We start from the raw sequence: 26,056 nt of genomic DNA on the forward strand, positions 1-26,056 counted from the left end.
CGGGAGCCCTATCAGAGGACATATTTGGGGGTGGTGGGTAGGGTGGGGAGGGGGGGGGAGGAGGAGACACATGACTGAGCAGTCAATTAAGACCCCCACTTCGGGCCATCAATGTAGATATCAATAAAATGTGGTGGTCAATTTAGGATTACATAAAACTTATTTTAAAAAATGTCACCTGGCATACATGCCTCCCTGCACCCACCAGTTCTAAAATTAACCTGCACCTCTTTCGTAACTATTATTACGCACATGAACTGTGACAGCTGCCAGTTGCGTTGTAGTTAAGACCACAGATGAGGAGTGGTATGTCCCCACGATAAACAATGCCACCTCATCCTTTGGCCTGTGACCACAGTAAGGTCACCCTTTTCTGTGGAGGATATAGCCACCAATTACAGGAAAGGCAGTATGTTTAAAACATACCTGCTGCAGGCAAAAGTATGGGGCCTTCACTATGAAAGGAGTCTAAATTCCTGCATGGTGTTCTTAATCCATTAATATGCCACTGAAGTAAGAGAGCTGTTTCAAAGCTATGATTTTAATTTCCTCCTGGCTTCATGTCACAGTGCTGAGCCACCATTTGACCAGGGGCTTGCCCATCCTTGTCTTGAAGCTTCTAGGTCCATGATGTTAGTCTCATCAGTCAGCTGTGCCAGTAGTACACACATGATAACACCTGGCACATCCTGTTGACAACATTTTGTGGTCCTTTCCTTGTCTCTTTTCCCTCACATTCTGTTAAAAACATTTTGTGGCCCTTTCCTTGCCTCTTTACCCTTCATGGGTGATGGAGGAAGGGTAGGCACCCTATTTTTGGACTACTTAATCCACATTTAGGTTTAAAATAGCCTTCTTCTGCCCTGTTTTATGGCTACCTATGTTACTGCTAGCTTTAGCAGGTAAAATTGCAGGTACATGTGCTGCTGTTGCTTCTTGTTTTCATGGATGTTGTCTGCATCGAAACTTCTACTTTAGATTCTGGGTTAAGAAGTATGGATGACAAAGGTTGGAGGTTTAATCTTAAAACTGCTTTTTGGGTTCAGCTTAGAAGATACATTTTGTTACTTTAATTAATTTTTTTCCTCTCGGCAGCCTTGGCTACATACTGACGGTCTCCTAGAAAGATTTGATGCATACAGGTGGAACCAGATAGATAGTGCCATGTTCAAAGGGTGCTTTTCCATGTGTAGCTTCTCCTTTAGAACTCACTGCTGTATGCTCAAAATGTTGACACTTTAAACAGCTCATAAGGTTAGCAAGGTAAAGACTGACTAACCTTACAGGTGAGCAAGTTTGCAATGATATATTCAGGTCACAACAGAGTACTAAAAGTTGCAATGAAAGTGGAAGTCTCCATTAGTTCTCCATTATTTTGTGTCTTATTATTTGTTTTATGTTGACTATTCCAGCTCGCGTCTATTCTTGCTTAATTTCCAGGATATCCATTTCCATTAGATCACGCCATCTAATGTGGCTACAGCTACACTCTTTCTACAGTTGAGAAAGTAACAGATGCCAACTGCTATATTGAATTCACGGATTTTTAATGACTTTCTTAATAATTCCACCTTCCCTTCTCTATTAGTTTCCAAGCAAGTTATTATTTTAAAGCTAGTTCACAGATTTTAGGACACTAATAACCCACCTAAAACTTTAAGTTTTTTAAATGTTCCCTCCACCATCTTCCTTTTCTTTTGGGGAGGGGGATTTCATACACCCTGTCATGTGTGTTTATGCTTGTTATAGGATCCACTGACATCTCATGAGCAACTATGGGTCCACCCAGACAGATTTTCAATTGCTTGGGCAGGAGTTAGACAACTGTTTCACCTCAATAGCTACGCACACTTTTGGCATGTAATGCACCTAGATGTTGAAATTTTTAATAGTGTTTGTACCATCCCCATGATCTGGGTGGTAAAGCTAAGATTCCCATTCCCTGTGATACACAGTCATTCACAATCTTGGTGTATGGTGCCCACTGAAACATGCACAGAGCTTATGGTTACAGAAGACTGGCAGCACTAACCAGACGCTTGTTCAGGAACCAGAAGTCCCAAACCCACACTCAGTCAATGAAGACCGTGCTCCCTGAAGCGTTCACTCAAATAACATGCTATGACAGGCAGTGAAAAACTTTTCTATGTTGTTTTCCCTCTGTGGAATGTATACAGGGTGGATATTAATAAAACCAGTGAACTGCAGGGATGGATTCCTGACCGGAAATTAGGGAGAAAATGTCCTCTGAACACGTATCCAGATAAGCATTGTTGCCACTGTACATGGCGCTGACAAATGAAAGTTCCTCTGACCACGTGCCTTGTGTGTTTAACACAGTGTACTGTTATGCAGCAGAATGGTCTGGTATTGTCAGAAACAAGCTGAGATGGTGTTTGTGTACAGTCAAGCAGATGGAGACGGTCAAGAGGCAGCACAGCTATACCAAAAAAAAAGTACTTTCAACTCACCAACCACATCACACAATGCGTCAAGAGCTTTTTGGGCATTTATGTGATCATGGTTTCTGTCAAACAGACTAACATGCAGGGAGGTGGCGGATTGTGCCTATTCCAGCTTTGGAGGACCGGGTTCTATAGGATATTGAGATGACCTCTAGTGCATGCTCCAGCAAGTGGCCCGTCAACATTGTGTAAGCCAAAGTATGAGCATGTGCATCCTGCATGCCAACTGCCACTCTCCCTAGTACCTGCAATCCCATGGTGGCCACTCTGAACATCTATTGTGACATGGATGCAATGCAGCCCAGTACTGTGTTCCGTGACCATTTGTTGTAGCTGCATGCACACCATCCATTTCCAGACACGCGTTCATAGGATCTTTTTCCCTCCATTTCTAGTCAGGAATATGTCCCTGCAGTTTGTCGATTTTATTAATGTGCACCCTGTGTAATGCACAAATATATATCTTATCTTCCGCTGAGACATGAAACTGTGAAAATACTGTACTGTATACCACATACTATTTACATTTGTAGAAGACCACTACAGAAGAAACCATTAGGGGAAAACCAGATCAGTGAGGAAATGCAAAAAGTAATTCTAACATATACAGAGGGGAAGGGATATCATGGATTAAGCAGCATGAGTGTAGCTTTTGCGATAAATTGATCCAATTGGACTGGGGGGGGGGGGGGGGGTTGATGTTAGCACAGAGATTGACGAGAGACAGATTGTGTTAGAATGATTCCAATCGATGCAATCCAGAGATTTAGAAAGAAGATCTAGACAGTATGACTTGTGAAGCAGTCACTGAAGTCATGGCATGTCATGAATTAAGCAGCACAATTGTAGCTTTTACGATAAGTTGATCCAATTGGATTGGGGGGAGGGGTTGAGATTAGCACAGTGACTGATGAGGGAAAGATTGTTTTAGAACGATTCCAATCTATGCAATCCAGAGATTTAGAAAGAAGATCTAGACGGTATGACTTGTGAAGCAGTCACTGAAGTCATGGCATGTTATACTGAGCAGCACATTTTGCCACTAGGTGGTCAACTTTGATATAAGCAACAGCTTGGCAATGACCACTCGTTCAGGTAGACAGCTGGCTGGTAGTCGAGCCCATGTAAAAAGCTGCGCTGACGTCACAGCAGAGTTAGACGAAATGTACTTATGGTGTACAAAGCTCTTCCAGTGTGTCCTTGTTACTGTTGTCATAGACGATCAGGTGACAGTGTACAGTAGCCAATGAGAATAGATTTGTTTTCAATATTGAGGCCTGGAGGAAAATTAAATGTGCTGACAGAATAACTTGTATTGAAGTCCAAGGTCTATGTTGGGTTGGAATGTGACAATTTTGTTGCGAGTTGGTGAAGCCAACTAATGTGAATGGAAGAAAACTTGACATTTTGAAAGACTGATCTGTAGTGAAGCCCGAGACCTAGGTTAGGCTGGAGGGTAACAATTGGTTGTGAGATGACAAAGCTGACAAATGTCCATATGAATGTCATTATAGATTAATGTGTAGCACAGCCTGTGATATACATTTGTCACTGCAACAACCTACTTGTAGATCCTATTTCCAATTCACCGAAAATTTTGATAATGTGGTTAAATTCTAATCTAATAGAACAAAATACTAGTTAACTTCATTTATGAATGACAGGAAATTATGAAGCAGCATGATGATTGGCTACCAAGAACCAATTCACAATCTGTAATGTTCACTTCACTTCTCATTATTCATCACACAAATAGTTACCAACAGCAGCACACAATGAAAATGCCATAGTACACTGAAAGCACATTTTTGCTCTGAACTGATATATGGCATGAAAGTTTTTCCAGGTTCCCTGCCTCTGACAGGGCATGACTGTGATGACACTGGAGTAGGATGTGCTGTATGAATGCATTGGATAGATTTGCACCTGGGTCATTCACACAGATGCGATCCATGTGGTAAAAACTTGAGAATAAGGATGTCATTAGGATGATATTTTGTAGATCAGGTGAGCAGTGGAATATCACTCTAGAAAAGATGCGAAGGATGTTCAGAAGTTGAGCGCTTGATGGAAGGTGGTCAATGCTCTATTGGAAGGCGTTAAATTTTTCCAGGTTCAGTGATATTCAGTAATAACGGATGTACTTTGAGAATCAGGTGCACACAAGGATATGACAGGAGAGATCTTTCAGTGGACTGGCCTGGAGGGTACCAGTAGTGTGTGTGTCTGTGAAACCTCTGTAAAATGTTTAGCAATTTTTAAGAGGCAATCAGAGAGGTTGAGATCAATATCCAGAATGGTGGCATGTCAGGCTGCACTGATCGGTTGGTTGGTTGGTTTAGGGATGAAAGGGACCAAACTGCAGAGGTCATCGGTCCCTAGGCTGCACTGAAAATCATATTGGGGCGTCTCCAAGAACTGTGAGTGATATAGCCATTCATGCCAATTCAATATTTGTTGCAGGCCACTTTCACGATGATGTAATTTTAATGGACAGAACGGTATAGCTGATATCGTTTAAACTAATTTATCTTTGTGCAGTCAATGTAGCGTGATTTCAACAAAACATGTATTGATATTGTCTTCCAGTTGATAAAGGAAGGTCAGTTATTAACATTTTGTCAATAACAAGATTACTCACATTCTGCCAATAATGTGGTCATTAGATCATCATCATTTAAGACTGATTATGCCTTTCAGCGTTCAGTCTGGAGCACAGCCCCCCTTACAAAATTCCTCCATGATCCCCTATTCAGTGCTAACATTGGTGCCTCTTCTGATGTTAAACCTATTATTTCAAAATCATTCTTAACCGAATCCAGGTACCTTCTCCTTGGTCTGCTCCAACTCCTCCTACCCTCTACTGCTGAACCCATGAGTCTCTTGGGTAACCTTGCTTCTCCCGTGCGTGTAACATGACCCCACCATCTAAGCCTGTTCGCCCTGACTGCTACATCTATAGAGTTCATTCCAAGTTTTTCTTTGATTTCCTCATTGTGGACACCCTCCTGCCATTGTTCCCATCTACTAGTACCTGCAATCATACTAGCTACTTTCATATCCGTAACCTCAACCTTGTTGATAAGGTAACCTGAATCCACCCAGCTTTCACTCCCATACAAAAAGTTGGTCGAAAGATTGAACGGTGCACAGATAACTTAGTCTTGGTACTGACTTCCTTCTTGCAGAAGAGAGTAGATCGTAGCTGAGCGCTCACTGCATTAGCCTTGCTACACCTCGCTTCCAGTTCTTTCACTATGTTGCCATCCTGTGAGAATATGCATCCTAAGTCATTAGAGAGTGAGCAAAATAGGTGTACTAATATCTGTAATACAGCCATTCTGCTTGAGCCACAGACATCAACATCGGCATTGTTCTTTGAAATGAAGGTCGTCACGACAGACTGATATCTAATATAGCCTGGGTTCCACGTTGGGTTGGAAGACGACGAGTTTGATTGTGATTTTTTCAAACCTATGAACACAAAAACACAATATTTTTAAAAAATGAAGGTTGTTCTGACAAATGATTGGTAATTGTAGTAGTTCCATTGCGAGTTGGCAATGCTAACAAATATGACCTAAGGGTTAAGAATTGCTTAGCTACCCATGGCTGTGCACGTCCGGGGAGAGTGATAGCAGAAGTCGAAAACCGGAAAGGAAAAAAAAAGACTGATTTATTTGAGACATTTATTGGACATAATGAGTGCACATGGGGTATGATATTAATGCAGCTCTAAAGTTACAACTGATGCTTGAATTTCACACCATCAGATGCCAAGCACATCTGACACCTGAACGTTGACTGCCGGACACATTCTAAGACATTAGGAGTTTCTTTGATTGTAACAGCTGTGCAGATGAGTCTTGCAACGAGATTTATTTCAGGCTCCACAGGAACGGGAAACTCAAGAGATTTCATGCCTCCCCAAAGAAATAATCAAGGCTCGATAAATCCGGTGAGCATGGAGGCCAGATAATCAGTCCAACACACCCAATCCACTGATGCAGGAATAACTTGTTCAAATGCCTAAAAACACCTAGTAAAAAATAAGCAGGTGCCCTACTGTGCCGGAACCCCACACTGCACCTCAAATTTGCTGGATCACCTTCAAGCAAGCTGGGAAGAATCTGTTCCAGCAGAAGGTACGATAATCTGCTGCAGTCAAGTGGGACGGTAAAAGAAGTGGCCTGACTAAAAGCTGTTGCTGACAAAACCCGCCCACACATTAACTGTGATGCGACGTTGTGCCGCATGGTGCCACACATTGTGGAGCATTTTCTGGTGCCCATAAATGCTCATTGCTGTCATTGAATATGCCATGCCTGGTGAAAATGTCCTTACCAGGGAAACGAAAGCTGGGTTACTTCGTTACAGAAACCACATTGTGAAACACACAGGTGCAGAATGCTCATTAGGGTGTAATAACTGCACCCTGTGGAAATGAAATGTCTGCAATAAGGACCTGGTCTTGAAAACACGCTGAACACTGGTATAACACATGCTTAACTCCAAGGCAACAGCACTTATGCTGGTTCTAGATTAGTCTCCATGGCATCGAACACACTTTTTTCCCTAATGAATGAACATGCCAATTGAGACCTACCCTCACTAGCCCTGCTACTTCTTAATGACCCATAGTCGCACAAACTTTGATGCAGTCATTTGGTCGATGTCTCTCTGGAATTATGCATCCAACGGCTTGTCCACTGCAATCACTTATACCATACATCAAGCGCATGCCTGTGAGCTCACTGTCTGTACACCTTCCTGTGCTCCTTGGATGCTGGCTAGCACTCAGATGAGGAAATCCTCACGTTCCCCTCCAGTACTCCCACGTACAGCGCCAACACCTAGTGGCATACGATGACATTGGCAGCCTTGGGTTTCTATGCAATTCTTAATCCTTATGATGCACCCCACCTCCCATAGAAGTTTGCTGCATTGTTTCTGAGACACCCTGAATAGATACAGTGCACAATCTGATGTTATACTTACATTCTCACAAAAACTCCTATTTCTCAATCTGTCAATACCTAAGTTGTTAAAATGAGACACCTTTTATCACATCTTTATCACCACTCTGACTACGTATTGTGATGAGGAGTAGTTGTGTCTGATAGCATCACTGGTCCAAGCTGAAGGACTGAATCAATTCTTCACTATTTCTGAGCAAAAACTTGAGCTTGAGAAGTACGGAAAGCGGAATGTCCTTTTCAAAGTAATCCTCCCAGGTTGTGCCTTAAATGATTTAGTAAAACAACAAAAAGATTACCTGGATTGTCAAACGAGGATTTTACCCCAAATCCAACAAATACAAGTCCAGTATCTAACAACTGTGCCAATTCCAGCTGATAGCCAACCCATGCAGGTGGAGAACCAACACGCCATTTTGCCAAATGACTGAAAACTTATGTACTACTTCAGCACGTGTCCATTGCTGATGCCCAATCATGTAGTAGTCTGCTACGAATGAGGTTAGTATCACTCTGATGACATGCCACTTTCTGCTTAGAGGTACTCTATGAGACTCGCGTCACAAAACAAACTCATGTGAATAATTTTGGACTTGTGTGAACTGAGTCTTTACCTCCAAATCAAGGGGCTGCCTCAATATATAAATTGTTTGGTAGGAAGAGGTGCACAGCCAATGTCCATTAAGTAACATTTTCACCAAATCACAGCATCTTTCATGCCAGAATACCTTCTCCCAATACATGGAACTTTAATCACTGTATGCAAGTCAGTAAATAAGTTCTTAATATAAAACTACTGGTCCTAATTCTTGCCTCAATGGAAGCACTGACCCTACTTAATACAATGTGATAGTCTCTTCTTAATATGATTCTTCAGTTAACCTTCGAATTTAGTGATGCTTCCTTTCCCTACTTACGAGGAGCTTTTTACACTCTTAACTAGATCACTAAAAAATCTTCAGCAAAATTTGATACTTTTCATGGCCTTTTCTTAAGAGCCATAGTTCTAATGTGTAACATATTCATAGAGGGAAAAGAAGAGATGAATGCAGGAAGCAGATTCAGCAGGATGAGGCTGCGGTAGTTGTTCAGAGATGATGAGGCTTGCACAGGATAGAGCAGCTTGGAGAGCCGCATCAAACCAGTTTTCAGACTGAAGGCAACAACAACATTTCTATGTATTTCTTTTAAAACTGAAAATATCAAATTAGAGCGACCAGTACGATGCTCTGGACTGAAGAGAAACAAACTTGATCAATGTAACTAGCATTCTTGAATGTATCTAATCTCAACTCTAGTTGTGATTAGTCCTTATACAGGCTCGATAGTCCAATATTACATGACTGTCACTTTCTGATGTCAAAACTAATGTATAATTTGACTTTTGGAGTATTTTTCAAGTCTGATAGACTGGGACAGGGCAATACAAAACATCACATATTCAAGAATAGGCCTACTTGTCGTATTATAATAAAAAAGTAACTCGTGGTTTCGAAAGTAACTTCTTGATTAGAGTTAACGTATTACTGTTGTTACTTAAAAACCAAAAAGGGGAAGTACGCATAAACAGATATTTGGTAAAACATGCCGGCTGTCAATAGATGCGTTTCTCATAATACGTGCCTGATCGCCGAGATCTTCCAAAGTGTCGATCTGAGAATCAGTATTATGAACTGCGTCCGGTACGTCTTTAGGATCAGTTTTATTATCCCTTTCTGGGGCATCTTGATTCGAATCCCCGTACAACCACTGATCTTCATTCCCTGAATCATCTGCCATTTCTTGAAATACTGACTGACGCTACACGAAAGCTATACGGTTTCTGACACACAAAAAAGTCACGGAATATTATTATACCGAAAAAACATTACTGTATTTTCACTGCACTTTCGACCAACAAACCGCTTAATACTCATGAAGCGACATGATTTGTAAACACGCAAAGATTATCCACACAGACATGATCAGTAATCTTGACAGTACACAAGAAAGGTCTATCGATATACTGGTGAAAGCGGAGAGCAGAAGCACATCTATTATTCCACGGACATAATAGTGTTTCAGAGATACTGGTGCTACAAAACTATTTAGAAGTGATAAAAACTGTCCACGACATGTGGTGATACAGAGAAAAGTACACACCACAGCCAGCGCTGTCGTGGACATTATAACCTTCCTTGTGTATCACTCATTAGTTTGGATTGGATTCAAGTGTCCTTCCCGATTTCGTCTTTGCAGCCAAGAGAGTGGCTATTACAAGTACATGCAAAGTCAGTGAGACATAACCCTCAGCAGCTATCATTAAAATACGAGCTAAACGTGGCGCCAAATCTATTATTCGGCGTTACCGGTACTGCGTAAAATAGCGACGTTGCTACTGCTATTGCAAAAGACCATGTGAGCGGATGAACTCGGAACCGACCAAACGTTGTTGCGTCAGATGCTCAAACACCACCAGCCGATTATCAAACTGCAGGCTAGGCAAGGGGCCGCCATCTGAACAACGACGACACAGAAAAAAGGCAGAACTACTGCGGTTTCGGTAGGCTGGTTATTACACATCCAAGCCACGGGCTCCTTATAGCCTACGTGGTCGATAACAATACCTTGGTAAAAGTATGGAATAAATACTCGTCATTTTAGCCAAAGGAATCGCAATTTGGCAGCCACAATCTACGAGTAGAGGTCCGTGCTGAACTACAAGGTGACATGGTTCTAAAAGCAGCCATCGCAAGAGTTGGCCTCCACTGACTGCAGACCTACTGAATGCTGTGAGCTGCGTGCTTTCCAACTGGCACAAGTGCTGCACCATACTCCACACATCAGTGTTCCTGCTGAGCCTATGATATAACAACAGGCCATGGCTGCCTGTTGCGTCGGCGCTTACCCAGTCACTGCCTTCATCAAACGCACTGGGGGTGTTACCACCACACAGCATCACTAAGTACTGTAGTCTGTTCTTCAATGAAATGTCTGACCAGTAATGATGTGTCTCTGAGGAACCATTAGTCATCGTCCTGAAAACAACCCCCTATCTCAGTTCAACCCTGCCTCTGTAGCAGTCATCTGCCTGGGTCTCTACATTTGGTGACAGGAGAGTGCACAGCACCATCAACCACTACCAAGATGAAGAACTGATTTATTTCTGTCCTTCAACTTTCGTGTGAATGGGGGTGGGTACAAGGTGGGATTATCACTGAAATTTGAAAGTAACATTCATGAAGTCAGAGGAACTGGCTGATTGGTACAGCTTTGTAACAATACTGGTGAGCACTATTTGCAGTCAATAAGCTGTATGCAGTGCAACCTGTTAGGTGACAGTCGGCAAAGTGTTTCACATATCATTATTAGAGCCTCATTGATAAGGAATTTACTGTGTGGCATATGATTAGGTGTATTGTTTACATTAGTTTTCTATGCCATAAAGTACTTGAGCCATTATTTTAGTTCTGAGTTAAACTTGATTGTGTACTGTAGATTAGTGGATAGGGTACCAGAATGGCAAAGTCCAAGACGCAAGGTGTTACTGGAAAGAAGGTGATTCAGTCATTAACAAATCAAATAGTGCAACAGTCGGCAGATAACACAAAGATGCATGGGAAAATGATTTCTATGAGGGAGGATACTGCATTATCCAGTTTGACTGCTCTGTTGCTGAACGAAACTGCTGCTGCTAGTTTGATCACTTCCTTTTTTGGCAAATCAGCTGAGGATGAGATGTCTTTCCTGAATCATCTGGTAGCAATGGCAAGGGTTGAGTTTTGAATGGATGACTAGATAATGGAAACTGCTAAGCTATGCTTGACAGGGAAAGTGAAAGCGTTTGTTAGATATCATAAATATTTGAGGAATGCACTGATATATGAGCAACTATAAGAAGCTGAATAGTGCGAGATTTTTCCATGAGCAGTTGAGTGAGATATCACAAAAACAGAATGAGTCAAAGGCGAGTTTCATCGATAGGATAATAAAAACCATTGTACATACTTAAGAACTGAGGGAGAACAAAGAGGTGAACAAGTTTATCCTCCAGGAAGTTGAACAAAGAGCACTAGATGGCTTCCTGAGGGGCCTACCACCTGACATGTCTATGAGGGTTTGGGCAGGTACCACGAAAATCCTATCCCGTCGATCAGGATAGCAACAGATCTGGAGGAAACACGTATTGCGACACATGGATTCACAATCGTGAAGCATTCTCTCTGCTGACAGAAGGTGTTGTAGGTATGGACGTTTGGGTCACATCCACAGAATGTTGTCAACCTCAACATGAGAAGTGCAGTGTGGTTGACCAGCATAGGGGTTGTAGAAGTGAGGGATGGAATGGACAAGGGCGACATAATCGGTCGTTTAACACAAACGGGAGCTCAAAGACTGCTGGGTGATGTCCCCAGTAATTTCAATGTTACAAAGACGTACTAAGAGGCATGTTATGTGTGAGAGAGCCACTAGAGGCAGATGACGTGTTGGGTGCATCGTGATGTTTCATATGGAGGAGTGTTGTGCCCATACAAGAAAGAGGCAATGGGAGAGTGATATTCATCAATTTAGATAAATTTGGAGCTGATGAGGTGAAGCTAACCGAAAGATTGTCAGTTGCGAATGTAGAAGTTTTGGATGAAGGTGATATGCACATGTCACATATGGCCAAGCCATACGCAGATCGCCATTAAAGATGTATTTCTTATGAAGGCAGAGCATTTGAAGGGAATGGAGAGGGTAAAAATGGATGAATTGTTACTGGAAATTTAGGATCACTTTGCCCCTCACTGCCCTTAATAAAGCATAGAATTCCGAAAGGAAACGCAGCACATATATACAAAAATCTGTACTACATACCTCGGAATTTACAGTCAGTTATGGAGAATTCATTGGCAAAGAACTAAAGAACGACATAATAGAGGCGAGCACTAGCGCTTGGGGAGCAGCTATCATAATGAAGAAATTGACTCATGGAACAGAAAAGCATAGATTTTGCTGTGGCTATCGATATCTAAATAAAGTAAAACAATAATACTAGTATACCCAAAAACCAACATTATGGAAACCCTTGATAATGTGGAGCAGTGCCGATACTTCTCTACAATAGTTTTGAGGAGTGGGTACCATCAACTGGAGATAGTTCTGTAGAATCGGTCTAAAATTGCATTTTTAGTCCCCTGGCATCATTAACAATATTGAGGAATGCAGCTTGGTTAGAAGAATGTACCGACCATGTTTCAACGATTGTTGGATGGGGTATTAAGGGGACTGTAGCTGTGACAATGTGTAGTGTATCTCGATGTTATGCTTCCAATGTATGTGAAAGAACATGTATAGCAGTTAAGGGAAGTTTTTAATTGGTCATGTTCTATGCATCTTATATCAAGTATGGAGAAAGGAAGTTGATTACTTAGGACATGTAATTAGTCAAGAGGGGGTAAAGACACATCCCAGATCGATACAGGCAATGCAAGGTTTTCTGACTCTGCAGATGAGTAAGCCATTGCAATCATTCTTGGGGTTGACGAATTATTTGTGAAGGGGTTTGCGGATATTGCATGATCACTTACACAGTTACTGAAGAAGAGTATAAAATCCCAGTGGCAGCAGATTGCCAACCCATATTTGAGAAGCTGAAAGAGGCTTTGACGTCAAATTCAGTGTAGATCTTTCTGAATTATGAAATTTAGTTTGTGCTGTCATGTGCACTTCCAACCAGACATGGGGGTTGTTGGAGCAGGGTGTAAGTCATAGTCGCTTCTGTCGCCTTTTCCTACTCGAAGTCAAAAAATATGATGAACTTTAATATAGCATTCCCAAAATGCAGCAACATTCTACCAAAGAAACAAACGACTGTTATCTCACTATTCATTGCCTCACCAAAAGGAGAGAGCAGACGCACATTAAACTTCGTTGTTTTGAGCCCTAGGCTATAAGCACAAACAAACCTTAACAATCTGTCACAGAAATAAATGAAGTGCTGCCTCCCTCCCAAAATGCGACATAATCTGCCACAGAAACAAACAATAGAGTCTAAAAACACAACCTTTCAGTTTTCAACAGGCCATAACAATTTTTTACTCAAACAAGTTATATGAAACTTTTCCTCTCAGCTAGTGTATCTCATTGCTGATTGGGTCTGTGTGGTTCACTTACTCTTGTCAAATGCACATGCATGTATATGTGCATTTTAAGAACTGATGGATAAATTAGTTTTAAGGGAAAAAAGGGAGTGAAGTTCTAGTCCCAGTGAAACTAAAACAGGGCATACAAAATGAGAAACTAGGGGATTTAGATAATTTAGTCGTATTTAATATATTGTATACTAAAAACTAAAGAAAGGACAATGATTATACATACACTAATTAATTCTGCCACATCAGTAAATTTAAATGATCTGTAAGTAGAATGGGTATTGTTTAAGAAGGTGTTGAACAGTAGGTACAATAAAATGAATTTCAAAGAGCTGATAGAGTACACTTACGTTAATAAGATGAGTGAATAATTCCCTCTTATGGAGTTAATTATACAATGCGCCACTAGTATTCCCCTACACACATTTTACCGCAAATGAGGGTTTAATTGCATGAACAATATAAAAACAGAAATCAGAAACAGTCTTTCTATGGAAAGAGTTAGTAAAGTGATGATTAATCATGAAGAAGCATCTTGCAGTGAGTTTGATTTTGAAAAGGCCTTTAGTGTGTGCAATATGTATAAAAATCAACATATTCTGATGTGATGTGGTACAATGTAATGCAAAATACGCAAATCAGTACTGACAGTTTACTGTAATGCAGATATTATATGGAATGTGAGGATCTATACCTGAAAAGTTAATTTAAAAAAATAATAAAATTTCATTTAGCTGATTACTGTTAGTTTCAAATCAATGAACAGATATTTCATTTTTAAAACCCTCGTTAATCACGTAATTTATAACATTTTCTACTGGCAGAATTTTGCACAAACTTTTCATATTTTACACAAATGTAAATTTTAATTTGTGTATTTCTGTGACATTATTTTATTTTCTAAGTTGAACACTCATTTTGAGTCACGTAATACATGGTGAGAAATATCCAATGGCTTACACTTTGCAACAATTAAACAAAGTTGAGAAGAATTACAAATGAGAGGAAGATATTGAACCTTGTGAATGGGGTAACAAACTTTAGCTGCTACCTATATGGCAAAAAGTTCAGGGTAATAACTGCTCGCATAGCATTAAACTGATTGTTGGGGTTGAAGTATCCTTCAAGCCGACCTATGAGGTGGGCTTTGAGACTAAATGAGTTTGACTTTGCAGTGATTCATAAACCAGGCAAGAAGTATGGGAACACAGATGATCTTAGCAACAAGGTTACAGTAGTACAAGCACTAGGTCGCAGGCTTTCAGAGCATCAGATAGTGCAAGCTATTGACACAGACTCTAAGCTGCCATGGTGCATTGTGCATGACAGTTTGTTAAGTAGGTCAACTAACCTGGGCCTGTGCATAGTAGTATTTGCTGAGGTGAAAGAAGAGGTATTGAAGGAAACACTCAATCATGTGTTATCTGGGCATGGAAGTTGTAGGCCAACAGGTCAACGGGTAGCACAACATTAAGGGTGGAGGACAAGGAAAAGGGATGTAGACTAGTATGTGAGGAACTGTGAACCATGTGGATGATAGGCAGATCTATGCCATCAGCAAGTACTGCTACAGATGTTACTGGAGCCACCAAACCCTTTGAGATCATGGGAATGTATGTTTTAGGACCTTTTAGTCTGACGTCAGTGGGAAACCATTATGTTCTGACTATTATTGATCATTTCTCACCACACATTGCAATAATCGCCATTCTGAATCAGTAAGAAACTACAGTGGGCTGGGCAGTAGTTTGACAGAGATCCTGGGTACAATATAGAGTGTGACCTGGCAAAGATTGCATCAGCAATGAGACATACCAGTGCTGAGTTTATGTAGGTTCTGAGACGCCATGACCGAATTCATTTAAACTCTTCTGTCATGAGAGTTAATTTAGAGTTGGAATGGCTACTTGGGTCGTGTCACATATTGGTTTGGTTCCTGTTGATTCTCTCAGTGTCCGCAGCTCGTGGTCGTGCGGTAGCGTTCTCGCTTCCCACGCCCGGGTTCCCGTGTTCGATTCCTGTGGGGTCAGGGATTTTCTCTGCCTCGTGATGACTGGGTGTTGTGTGCTGTCCTTAGGTTAGTTAGGTTTAAGTAGTTCTAAGTTCTAGGGGACTGATGATCATAGATGTTAAGTCCCATAGTGCTCAGAGCCATTTTGATTCTCTCAGTAGGTGGGATTATACTACACATGGTCTACACCTCAACAAGAAAGGGAAGGGTAAACTGATTGGCTAATAGAAGGAAATGTAAGGGGGGGAGGCACTGCCATGAGTGGTAATATACCAGTGGTCATAGGTGTTGGAGCAGCACTTTTTTTAGGATAGGTAGGACAGAAGGAAGTCAAGTTCTGGGAGAAGTAAAGATTGAAACAAACCTTCAGTTTTAGAAAGAAATCAAGCAGCATAATCCTAGCACATTGGGTCAGTGAACACAGCTGTTGGTTAAAAATTTACAGCAATCAGCAGAAATTTTATTTCCACCTGATTTCATCTTGGTAAATGTGGAATGCCAACTATCTTTAGTGCATCAAAATATTCGAGGGCTTAGAAGTAAAATTAATGAACTACTTAACTGCAATGAAGAATTAGAGTCATCGAACCCAGTTGATATAATCTGCCTCTCTGAACATCATGTGACTGCTGGTATAGATATGTTAAACCTTACAGAATTTAAGTTAGCCTCATACTTCTATAGACTAAATATGGAGAATGGAGGAGCAGAGCACCTTCAGGAAATTTCAACATGTTTATAAACGGTCTTGAAGATTTATTATCTCATCTAAAATTAAAAAAACAAAGAACTAGTGGCTGCTGGTGATTTTAATATAGATGTCCTGAAAAACACTGTCAGCGAACAGTTACTAAAATCAGTTACACTGTCATTCAATTTAATTTCTACTGTAAATTTCCCAACTAGGGTATACAAATGTTCTAAGACTGCCATTGATAATATGTTTATAGACAATTCTAGGAAACTAAGACGCATTACAAAACAAGTAGTAAATGGGCTATCTGACCATGACATGCAACATCTAACATTAAATTTTGAAAATTGTCAGGGTAAGACATCTATCAGAATTGAGTACAGAAGGCCAATAAAACAGTTAAAAACTCATAAATTTAGGAGATTTCTCAAAGAAATTAATTGGAAAATACAAAACATTCATTAATAAAGTTAGTACCTTATTTGAAAATTGTTTTCCCCTAACTCAATTTTAGCAGAAGTCTAATAAAAAACCATGCATCACACAAGGGATAAAGATATCACATGAGACAAAATGGAAACTCTATCTGATATGTAGGGACACCTTTGATACTAGCGTTATAGCTCATTACAAAAATTACTGCACAATATTGATGAAGGTTATCCAGAAATCTAAACACTTGCATTGTGAGAAGAAGATAAATACATCCAGCAATAAAATAAAAACAATATAGGATATAGTTAACTCAGAGACAGGTAGTACCAGAAATGATGGGGAAAAAATAGCTCTAAAAATAAATGAAACCCTGGTAACAAACGCATGTTGTGTTGGAAACCATTTAAACAAGTATTTTGTCTCTGTTACTGATAGCATGAGGTCGTCAGGTTCAGTAAATAATGCAATGGAATATCTGAGACAAGTGCGCACAAGCAATCTCAGTAAAATGGAACTGACACTTACTTCACCCAAAGAAATAGAATCCATCATGAAGTCCTTGAAATCAAAGCATTCTAGTGGTTATGATAACACATCAACAAAGTTAATAAATGAGTGTTCATGTGAGCTTAGTCATATTGCAAGTTATTTGTGTAATCAATCACTTATCACAGGAACATTCCCAGACTGGCTTAAATTTGCTGAAGTTATAACTCTCCACAAGATAGGGGACAAAGAAATGCCATCAAATTACCGGCCAATCTCACTTTTGCCAGCTTTTTAAAAAATCTTTGAAAAAGTTATGTTCAAGCATCTACTTAAGCACCTTAGTGAAAATAACATACTGTAAAAGTCACAGTTTGGGTTTCTTAAGGATTCTGATATTGCGAAGGCTACTTACGCTTACAGTGAATATGCCCTTAATTCGTTAGACAACAAATTAGAGGCAACTGGCATATTCTGTGACCTATCAAAGGCTTTCGACTGTGTGATTCACAGCATTCTTGTAAGTAACTTAAAACATTATGGCGTCACTTGTAGTGGTGCAAAGTGGTTTCAGTCATATCTTACTAATAGAAAACAAAGAGTGTCATTACATAAAACTTCAGCAGTAGACAATCAGACATCATCTGTCTGGGAAGAAATTACATGTGGTGTTCCCTGAGGTTCCATACTAGGCCCACTATGTTTTCTTGGGTATATTAATGACCTGTTATCTGTTACATTACCAGATACCAAGTTTGTCTTATTTCCATATGATACAAACACTGTAATAAATAGTAAATCAAACATAAATTTAGAAAGGGGAGCTAATCAAATTTTTACTGACATTAATAAGTGATTCATAGCCAGTTCACTGTCATTAAACTTTGAAAAGACCCACTATATGCAGTTCAGAACTTTCAAGAGATTTCCTTCTAGTGTGTGTATAAAATATGATGACATGAAAATAGGAGAAGCTGAGAGTGTAAATTTCTTGAGATTACAACTTGATAATAAATTCAGTTGGGAGCAACATACTAACGAACTGCTAAAGTCTGTGTTTGCAATGCGAATGATGTCAGACATAGGAGATATAAAAAACTGGTATATTTTGCTTATTTTCACTCCATTATGTCATATGATGTCATATTTTGGGGTAACTCCACAAACCAAGAAATATTTTTAGAGTACAGAATCGTATAATATGAGTAATGTACAGTGTAAATCCAAGAACATTATGTTGAAACCTATTCAAAGAACTGGGCATACTAACCACAGATTCACAGTATATTTATTCCTTAATGAAGTTTGTTGTAAATAATACATCTCTTTTTCCAACTAACTGCTTAGTACACAGTATCAATACTAGGAATAAGAACAATATACATACAGATTTAAAATCACTTAATCTTGCCCAGAAAGGAGTCCAGTATTCAGCAATGCATATTTTCAGTAAGTTACCAGCAATCATTAAGAGTTTAGTTTGAGACAAGGCACAATTTAAACATAATTTAAAAGAATTTTTGGTGGCCAACTCCTTCTATTCCATCCATGAACTTCTCAACAAGCACAGTAGACAATTTTAATGAAAATTTATTATACTTTAATTTTTGACAATACTTGGTTGTAACAGTGAAGTAACTATCTACTGTGTGAATGATGGATGTATCGAAAGCAGATGCAAGTCTGAAGTCTACAAATAGTTGAAGTTTATTTTTAAATCTTGTACATAATTTTACTGTTCTTAACTGAGGATCATTGAAATGAATAATTTACTTTAATTTTTGAGAATACTTGGTTGTAATAGCCAAGTAACTAGCTACTGTGTGAATGATGGATTTAATGAAAGCAGGTGTAAGTATTAAACCTGTAAATATTAGAAGTTTAATTTTAATTCATGTACATAATTTTATTGCTTATTGACTGAGGATCATTAAAATTAATGAAACTTAAGTTTTTCTAATTACATTTTTGTAATGTGTTTATCTGAGATGTTACACACACAGGAGGATACCCAATTTTGTGGTTCTATGCAATGAATAATTAATCTAATCTAAATCTTAAAACATGCTGAATAATTGACTGATGAAATTTGGTGGCCCTCAGATGATAATCACAGGTCAAGGTACTACATTTAAGATTTTATGAGGGAGTTATATCACTTATTATGGGTTCAAAAGCCATGGTCTAGCCTATTTCATCTACATGGAAGAACAGAATGAATTCATTGTACTGTCTGTAGGATGTTGAGTTACTATGTCAACATTAACCATAATGATTAGGATATTTATTTGCCACATATAGTGACAGAATACAATTTCAAAATGCATACCAGTACTGGGTTTTCTCCACATAAGGTAGTTATGGAAGGAACATGCTTTTGCCATTTGATGTAGCCAAACTGAAAATTGGGTGGAATGGAGAGCCCATGTGGAACTTCTCAAGGACATTGGAAGAAGTTTGGAAACTTGTACAAAGGGCAAGCACAAAAGTTTTTGAGAGTCAGGAAAGGTAGGGAAACTTATCAGGAAGTAGTCAGAGTATATAGTAAGTCAAGCGGTGATTCTATTGAGTATGTTCATTCTGAAGGTAAGACAGAAAAGTTTATTACACAGTATCAGGGGCCATACCAGGTGATTGAAATGATATCACCAGTAGATCTCAAGCTAGAATAGCCAATACAAGCAACTACAGTTCACATTGAATGTCTACGACCATTTCGAGGTACTCTGGATTCATTGTCCCAAGTATCATTTTCTTCATTTTCATTTTGTTATCTTCCTGTATATCATTTACATGATGTGGGAATTGTAACAACAAAGTTATCATACTAGTACAAGTACTACAAACATAATAATGGAATATCACTTTCAAGACATTTTTTTAAAAGTACAAGTTTAGACATACAAATTAAAATTTTTGGCAATAAATTTACACACAATCAAAGTACTCATCTATGTCATAGAAAGTTTTGCTTAACAGGTAATTTTTAAGTTCAGTCTTAAATTTTACTTCATCTATTATTGCCTTCATGTACACTGGCAGAGCATTGTAGAGTTTTATTCCAAAATAACTTACATGCTTTTGGGTTTGTGTTGTCCTTACCTTTTCTACATACAAATTCTTACGAGTTCTAGTATTATAATTATGGCAGTCCTTATTTGTACGTAGATTTTTCATATGTGCTCTTGTACACAGAATGCTTTTAAAAATATACAGTGATGGTATTGTGAGTATTTGCAGTTCTTTGAAAAGGGGCCTACAATGAGTTCTCGGAGAGTTATGTGTTATGATTCGTACAGCTCTTTTCTGAAATTTGAAGATATCTGTTAAGCTTGATTTAGTTTTACCCCAGAACACTATGCCATAAGACATGATGGACTGAAAGTAAGCAAAATACACTAGTCTAGTACAGTCTGTGCTGCATACTCTAGATAATATCCTCAATGCAAAACATGCCGAATTGAGCCTGTGGGATAAGTACTTGAGATGGTCTATCCAGCTTAAGTTCTGATCAATGTGCATGCCCAAAAACTTTGTGGATTGTAGACTCTCTATCTTCTTATCCATTAGTTTTAACTGGAGGTCCATATCTTGAGTTGCTTTGCCATACTGTATATAATTCGTTTTACTTAGATTAAGTGTTAACTCATTAGCATTAAACCAATGTTGTATATATTTCAGGACTATATCAGTTGTGGTGGTTAATGATTTTTTGTCATCACTTATAATTATGCTAGTGTCGTCTGCAAACAACATTATTTTGGTAGAAATATTAGGATTTTTTATGTCATTTGTATAAAGCAAGAATAATAAAGGACCGAGAACACTGCCCTGTGGGACACCTATTTCCAATTTCTTTGCATCTGAGACCCACTTGATTTTCTGATTTTTATGCTCTGCGATGATTTCTACCACCTGAGTTCTATCTTGAAGGTAAGATTCAAACCACTGCTTCACAACTCCCCTTACACCTATTGCCTCCATCTTGTTTAACAGAATTTTGTGATTTACTGTATCAAAAGCTTTAGATAAATCTAAGTTAATTCCCACTACACATTTTTTAGTGTCGAGACTCCTGACAATCTCTTTGGTATAGGCATGGATAACTGATTCTGTGCTGTGGCCTGAGCGAAAGCCATGTTGATTGCAGTTTAGAAGTTTGTGAGCATCTAAGTAATTTATGAGTCTGGTTTTCATTAATTTCTCTAGAATATTTGAAAATGATTGGAGAAGGGATGTTGGTCTATAATTTTCTACCTTGTATGGATCTCCTTTTTTAAACAGAGGTCTAACCTTAAAGATTTTCAACCTCTCAGGAAACACACCTTCGCTGAAAGACAAATTGGCAATATGTACCAGGGGCTTTATAATTTGTTGGGCAACTTTTTTTATTATTGACACAGGCACTTCATCCACACCTGCAGACATTTTTGATTTTAGACTCTTTATCACCTTTAATATTTCATTATCATTTGTGGGAATTAACAACATACTACTGTCTACTTTTGGGGCTGTTAATTTCTCATGTTTAGTAAAGTTTTTACTTAATGACACTGGTACACTTAAAAGTAATTATTAATGTAATTTGCCAGAGTTTCATCTTTTAATTCAATATTTTCACTTTTTTGAGTACTATTTCCTGATCCTTGAGGCCCTTACCTGTTTCCCTTTTCACAATTTCCCAAATAGTTTTTGATTTATTGCCTGATTTTCTTATTAATTTATCATTACTTAGTAATTTGGCTTTTGTAATTACTTTTCTATATATTTTTTTTGTAATTTGTTACATATTCTTTAAACTTGGGGTCAGTCCAACTTTTCAGTCTATAGTTAAGCATTTTCAAGGTCCTGGAGGAATTTCTAATACCTGTTGTGATCCAGGAGTTAGCATGTGTATGCCCATATGTGTTTGTTTTGACAAGTTTCTTAGGAAAACACATTTCAAAATTCAACATAAACAGGGAAGAAAAAAGATTATATGCAGTGTTTGTGCTAGTTTGTAACAGTACTTCTGCCCATGATTGGGTAGTCAGTGTATTTATGAAGTGACTGCAACTATTTGTGGAGAAGGTTCTTTTGTACATTTGGTATGAACTATTTTTGGTCACAGGGGCTATGGGAAATTTAAGGATAAGTGCATTGTGATCAGATATTCCTAGGTCAACATTTATTACATCTATATCTATGGCATCTATATTTGTGAAGATATTATCTATGAGACTTTTTGAAGAGTTTGTTATTCTTGTAGGGTTAGTTATATGTGGATACAAATTGAAGCTATGTAAAACATTCAGGGACTGATCTTTGGATGCACCTTCAGTCAATAAGTTGACATTAAAATCTCCGCTTATAATTATTGTTGATTTTTTATGATGTAATATTTTGAGCAATGCCTCTAACTTATTTCCAAAAATTTCAGGATCACCACATGGTGATCTGTACACTGACATTATTATTAATTTACTCTTTTGCATATTCAACTGTATTGCTGCAGCCTCAAAATGTTTTTCTTCATTCAAGGATTCAGTTACAGTCATATTTTTAACCTTTACTCCAGGTTTTACATAAATGCAAACACCGCCATGTCTTGTTTCCTCCCTGCAAAAATGGCTTACTAATTTGTATGGGGAAATGCAAATATTTTCTAGTTCATAACTCATGCACCAATGTTCTTGAACGCAAATACAATCTATACTAGCTTCACTGGCTGCAATCTCAAGTTCTAATATTTTATTTTTAATGCATTGTATGTTAAGGCTCATTATTTTTAAATTATTGAAATTAGATTGAGAGGAGTTTGTACTCATGTTTCCCAATGTTACCGGCTGTTCCTTGCCGAGGCTGGGTACCAAAAATCCTTAAGAATTACACGTTTCCTGCTCCTTGTATCTCTTACCCCTGGATGTGCCACCATACTTCTTGTATCTGTAGTTGTAGCTGCTGTTTCAGTGGATGCTGGAGGTGTTTCTGAAGTTGATGATTCAGTGGATGTTGGAGATGCTGCCAGTTTTGATGCTGAGTCTGGGTTTGTAAGTGATGTTCCAATTGATACTGGAAGTGATGTTCCAATTGATACTGGAACTTTTGCTGAAACTGTATTTTCGTTTAAATCTTGAACTACAGTTGGCACTGACGTTACTGTGGACGTTGAAGCTGCGTATGAAGCTGATAAATGAAGCTCCGATGGTGTTGATTTTTCTTCTGTTGATGATATCTGAGTGGCATTTTGTACCACTGTTCTTGCCTCTGTTCTTCTGATTGAGGGACTAGTCACAGATTCTGGACTTGATTTTGAACCTGCTGGGGAGGGTGGTACATCTGCTGCTGATGATAATGGTTCAGCTGTTTTTGATGATTTCGACACTACTGACAATTTGGCTTATGTGGCTGCTGTACTGGACGACACTTCAGATTTTTTTACTTCTTCTAACGTCAAAGAATCTTCTGTTGCTACCAATGATTGTGGGACATCAGCTCTTCCTATTTCCGCTAATGTTGATGCTTTAATAAGGCCGTTTTCAGACAGGGTAATAGTGTTTCGTTCTACTTTAGAGTCTTTAATAGCATTCGATATTTCAGCACTCATGGCTTCTTTCCCTTTCATGTTTCTGTGAAGTCCATGCCCTGTAAAATGCTCTCTGCAATCACTATTTATCCTAACATATGTAGCATTAGGATAACCTCGACATATCTTAGCGAAAAGTCTGTTGGCGGTAATAATCTCAGTATTCACGCAAGAGTTTTCCATGAGATCATACCTATGAGGGATACTGACAACAAAAAATTTCACTTCAGGCATTTTACAAATTACTTGCTTTAAAACTGTTGTAGCACGTCTAGTTTCATTGTGATATACATCGTTGGCGCCTCCAATTATCACACATGTGCTGTCAGCTAAAAAAAGGGAGAAAAAAAAGAAGAGTGGAGAGCACAAGGATCTTGTGCCATCTGCATGTGAGATACTGTATGGGTTGCGAAACTAACAAAGGAGACCACTGAGTATTATTTTGTTGTGTTTTAATATAGGAGGTGTATCTGAGTATTTTGGGTTGTAACATTAGTTAAAGTGTTATTGTTGTATGGGTAGGGAGGAAAACTGGTAAGTGTATCACAATGTAATTTTATTGGTATAAGAATCAGGGGGAATAACAATTGTTGCTGTAATTATTTTCACTTTCAGAGGGTTTAGTATTTTCACCCAAGAAAGTGCTTTGGGGATCTTGGATTTTTCGAAATGTGGAGAGAGAGTAATTACATCTTTCCTTTCTAGGTTGCTGCTCATCATAAATGGGGGCCAGGGTTTTCATATTCCAGGCAGTGCTAAACCGCTTCACTGAGAATGGAGTAGGAACAATGTGGGACCAGCAACTAAAATTTGGAGTGTTATTCACCAGGCAGGAGGATGTTATTCTGACCACTCACTGATGGATGCTAAGGCTGCCATATAATATGTGAGAAATGAGGCATGAGATGTGGAAGTCAGAAGAGGTGTTTTCAGAGTTACACTGAGATGCAGAGCGGAAGGTAATATTCAGATAACTAAGGCACAAATAAGGGAGTCTATGAATGATAAAAAACTGCTGACAGAATTACATGCATTTCTCAAACTTGGAGAAGGGTGTGTTAAACAACATATGCATTGCAGAAGTTGACGACAGAACTAAACGAATTTGTGAAGTCAATGGCTGACACCATGGGCCAGAACCTGGGGGCAATACAGGACCGATTGGTTTCATTGGACCCAGTAGATGCAATGATTTAATCACCAGCTGACAGCATATAGGATGTTTGCAATTGGGCCCAGTCCTGCGTGGTGTGCCAGGACACCAAGGTTGCATGGCATATTCACTCACCTGAGGTTGACTTTCCCCTCACGCACCACCAGTTCATTGACCTTCACCTTGGCATTGTTGGTCCACTACCCTCCAATAGCTGCTGACAATTATTGCAGATTTACTCGTTGGCCAAAGGCCACACAACCCTTGAAATATCATCAAAAGTGAAGCTGCAGCCTTTGTTCAGACATGGGTGTCCTGCTTCAGTTGCCTACACAACATCAATACCGATTGTGGGTGGCATTCACCTTGGTCCTCTTCCAATCTCTAACAACCACCTGTGCATCCAGTTTCCACCATACCATCAGCTACCACACTGCAGTTAATGGCACGCTGGAGGTGCTAACCACAAACTTCGAGCTGTCCTTACATGTTATTCTTCTAAATGGTCTGATGCCTGACCCCTGGTACTTCTAGGCCAGCAGATAGCACACAAAACTCAACTGGAAACTTCAGCTGCCAAGCTGGTATGTGTACAGCCACTCACAGCACTGTCCTACGTTTCGTTCAATAGCTTCCAACTGTGACCAACACCTTCGCAACATCATCCACCATGACCTCACGGCAAGCTTCAGGTGGATGTCTACTAACCACCATTCTGCCCTCAGTATTTAGGTGTGCTCCTGGTGTTGCGACATGTGGACAAGATGTTCTCCAATTGTCTGAACGGGATTGCGACAACCATCTCCATGGACAGGCTCAATCTGGCCTACACCGTAGAGCTTCCTCCAGCCAAAGAGCAAATACCATAGAGGTGGAGTTGCCCCCATCTACCACCAGATCCAGCCACAGTGCTATCAGCACTGCACCCAATACGACACAGGCCAACAGTGTCCTCTCTGCTGTCCCCGACATGCCACTGGCCAACGCCATGTCTGACTCACTACCAGCTGATGCTGCCTCAGTTCCACTACCGAGTTCGCAGTTGCCAGCCAAGGCAGACAGTGCCCTGCCCCATAGGCACCTGCCACTCTCAAAATTGTCACCACTGCCGCTAGCACTTGCACCACTAGAGCAGCAATGCTACTTCACATGCTC

The 26,056-nt window shown here is 39.4% G+C and overlaps 1 protein-coding gene across 4 annotated transcripts in view; it reads right to left on the minus strand.

The window, feature by feature from the left end:
* Positions 1–9,396, minus strand: part of LOC124776153 (pre-mRNA 3'-end-processing factor FIP1) — a 108,194-nt gene extending 98,798 nt beyond the window's left edge. For 3 of the 4 annotated variants that reach the window (XM_047250991.1, XM_047250990.1, XM_047250989.1), the window contains exon 1: positions 9,065–9,395. In XM_047250991.1, the coding sequence (XP_047106947.1) occupies positions 9,065–9,220 (156 nt within the window). In that variant the 5' untranslated portion in view covers positions 9,221–9,395. Of the gene's footprint in view, positions 1–9,064 lie in introns of all 4 variants that reach the window. The other variant, XM_047250992.1, reaches the window with a different exon arrangement.
* Positions 9,397–26,056: the final 16,660 nt, after the last annotated feature.

Source organism: Schistocerca piceifrons, chromosome 2 (genome assembly GCF_021461385.2).
Source record: "Schistocerca piceifrons isolate TAMUIC-IGC-003096 chromosome 2, iqSchPice1.1, whole genome shotgun sequence".
Lineage (NCBI taxonomy): Eukaryota > Metazoa > Arthropoda > Insecta > Orthoptera > Acrididae > Schistocerca > Schistocerca piceifrons.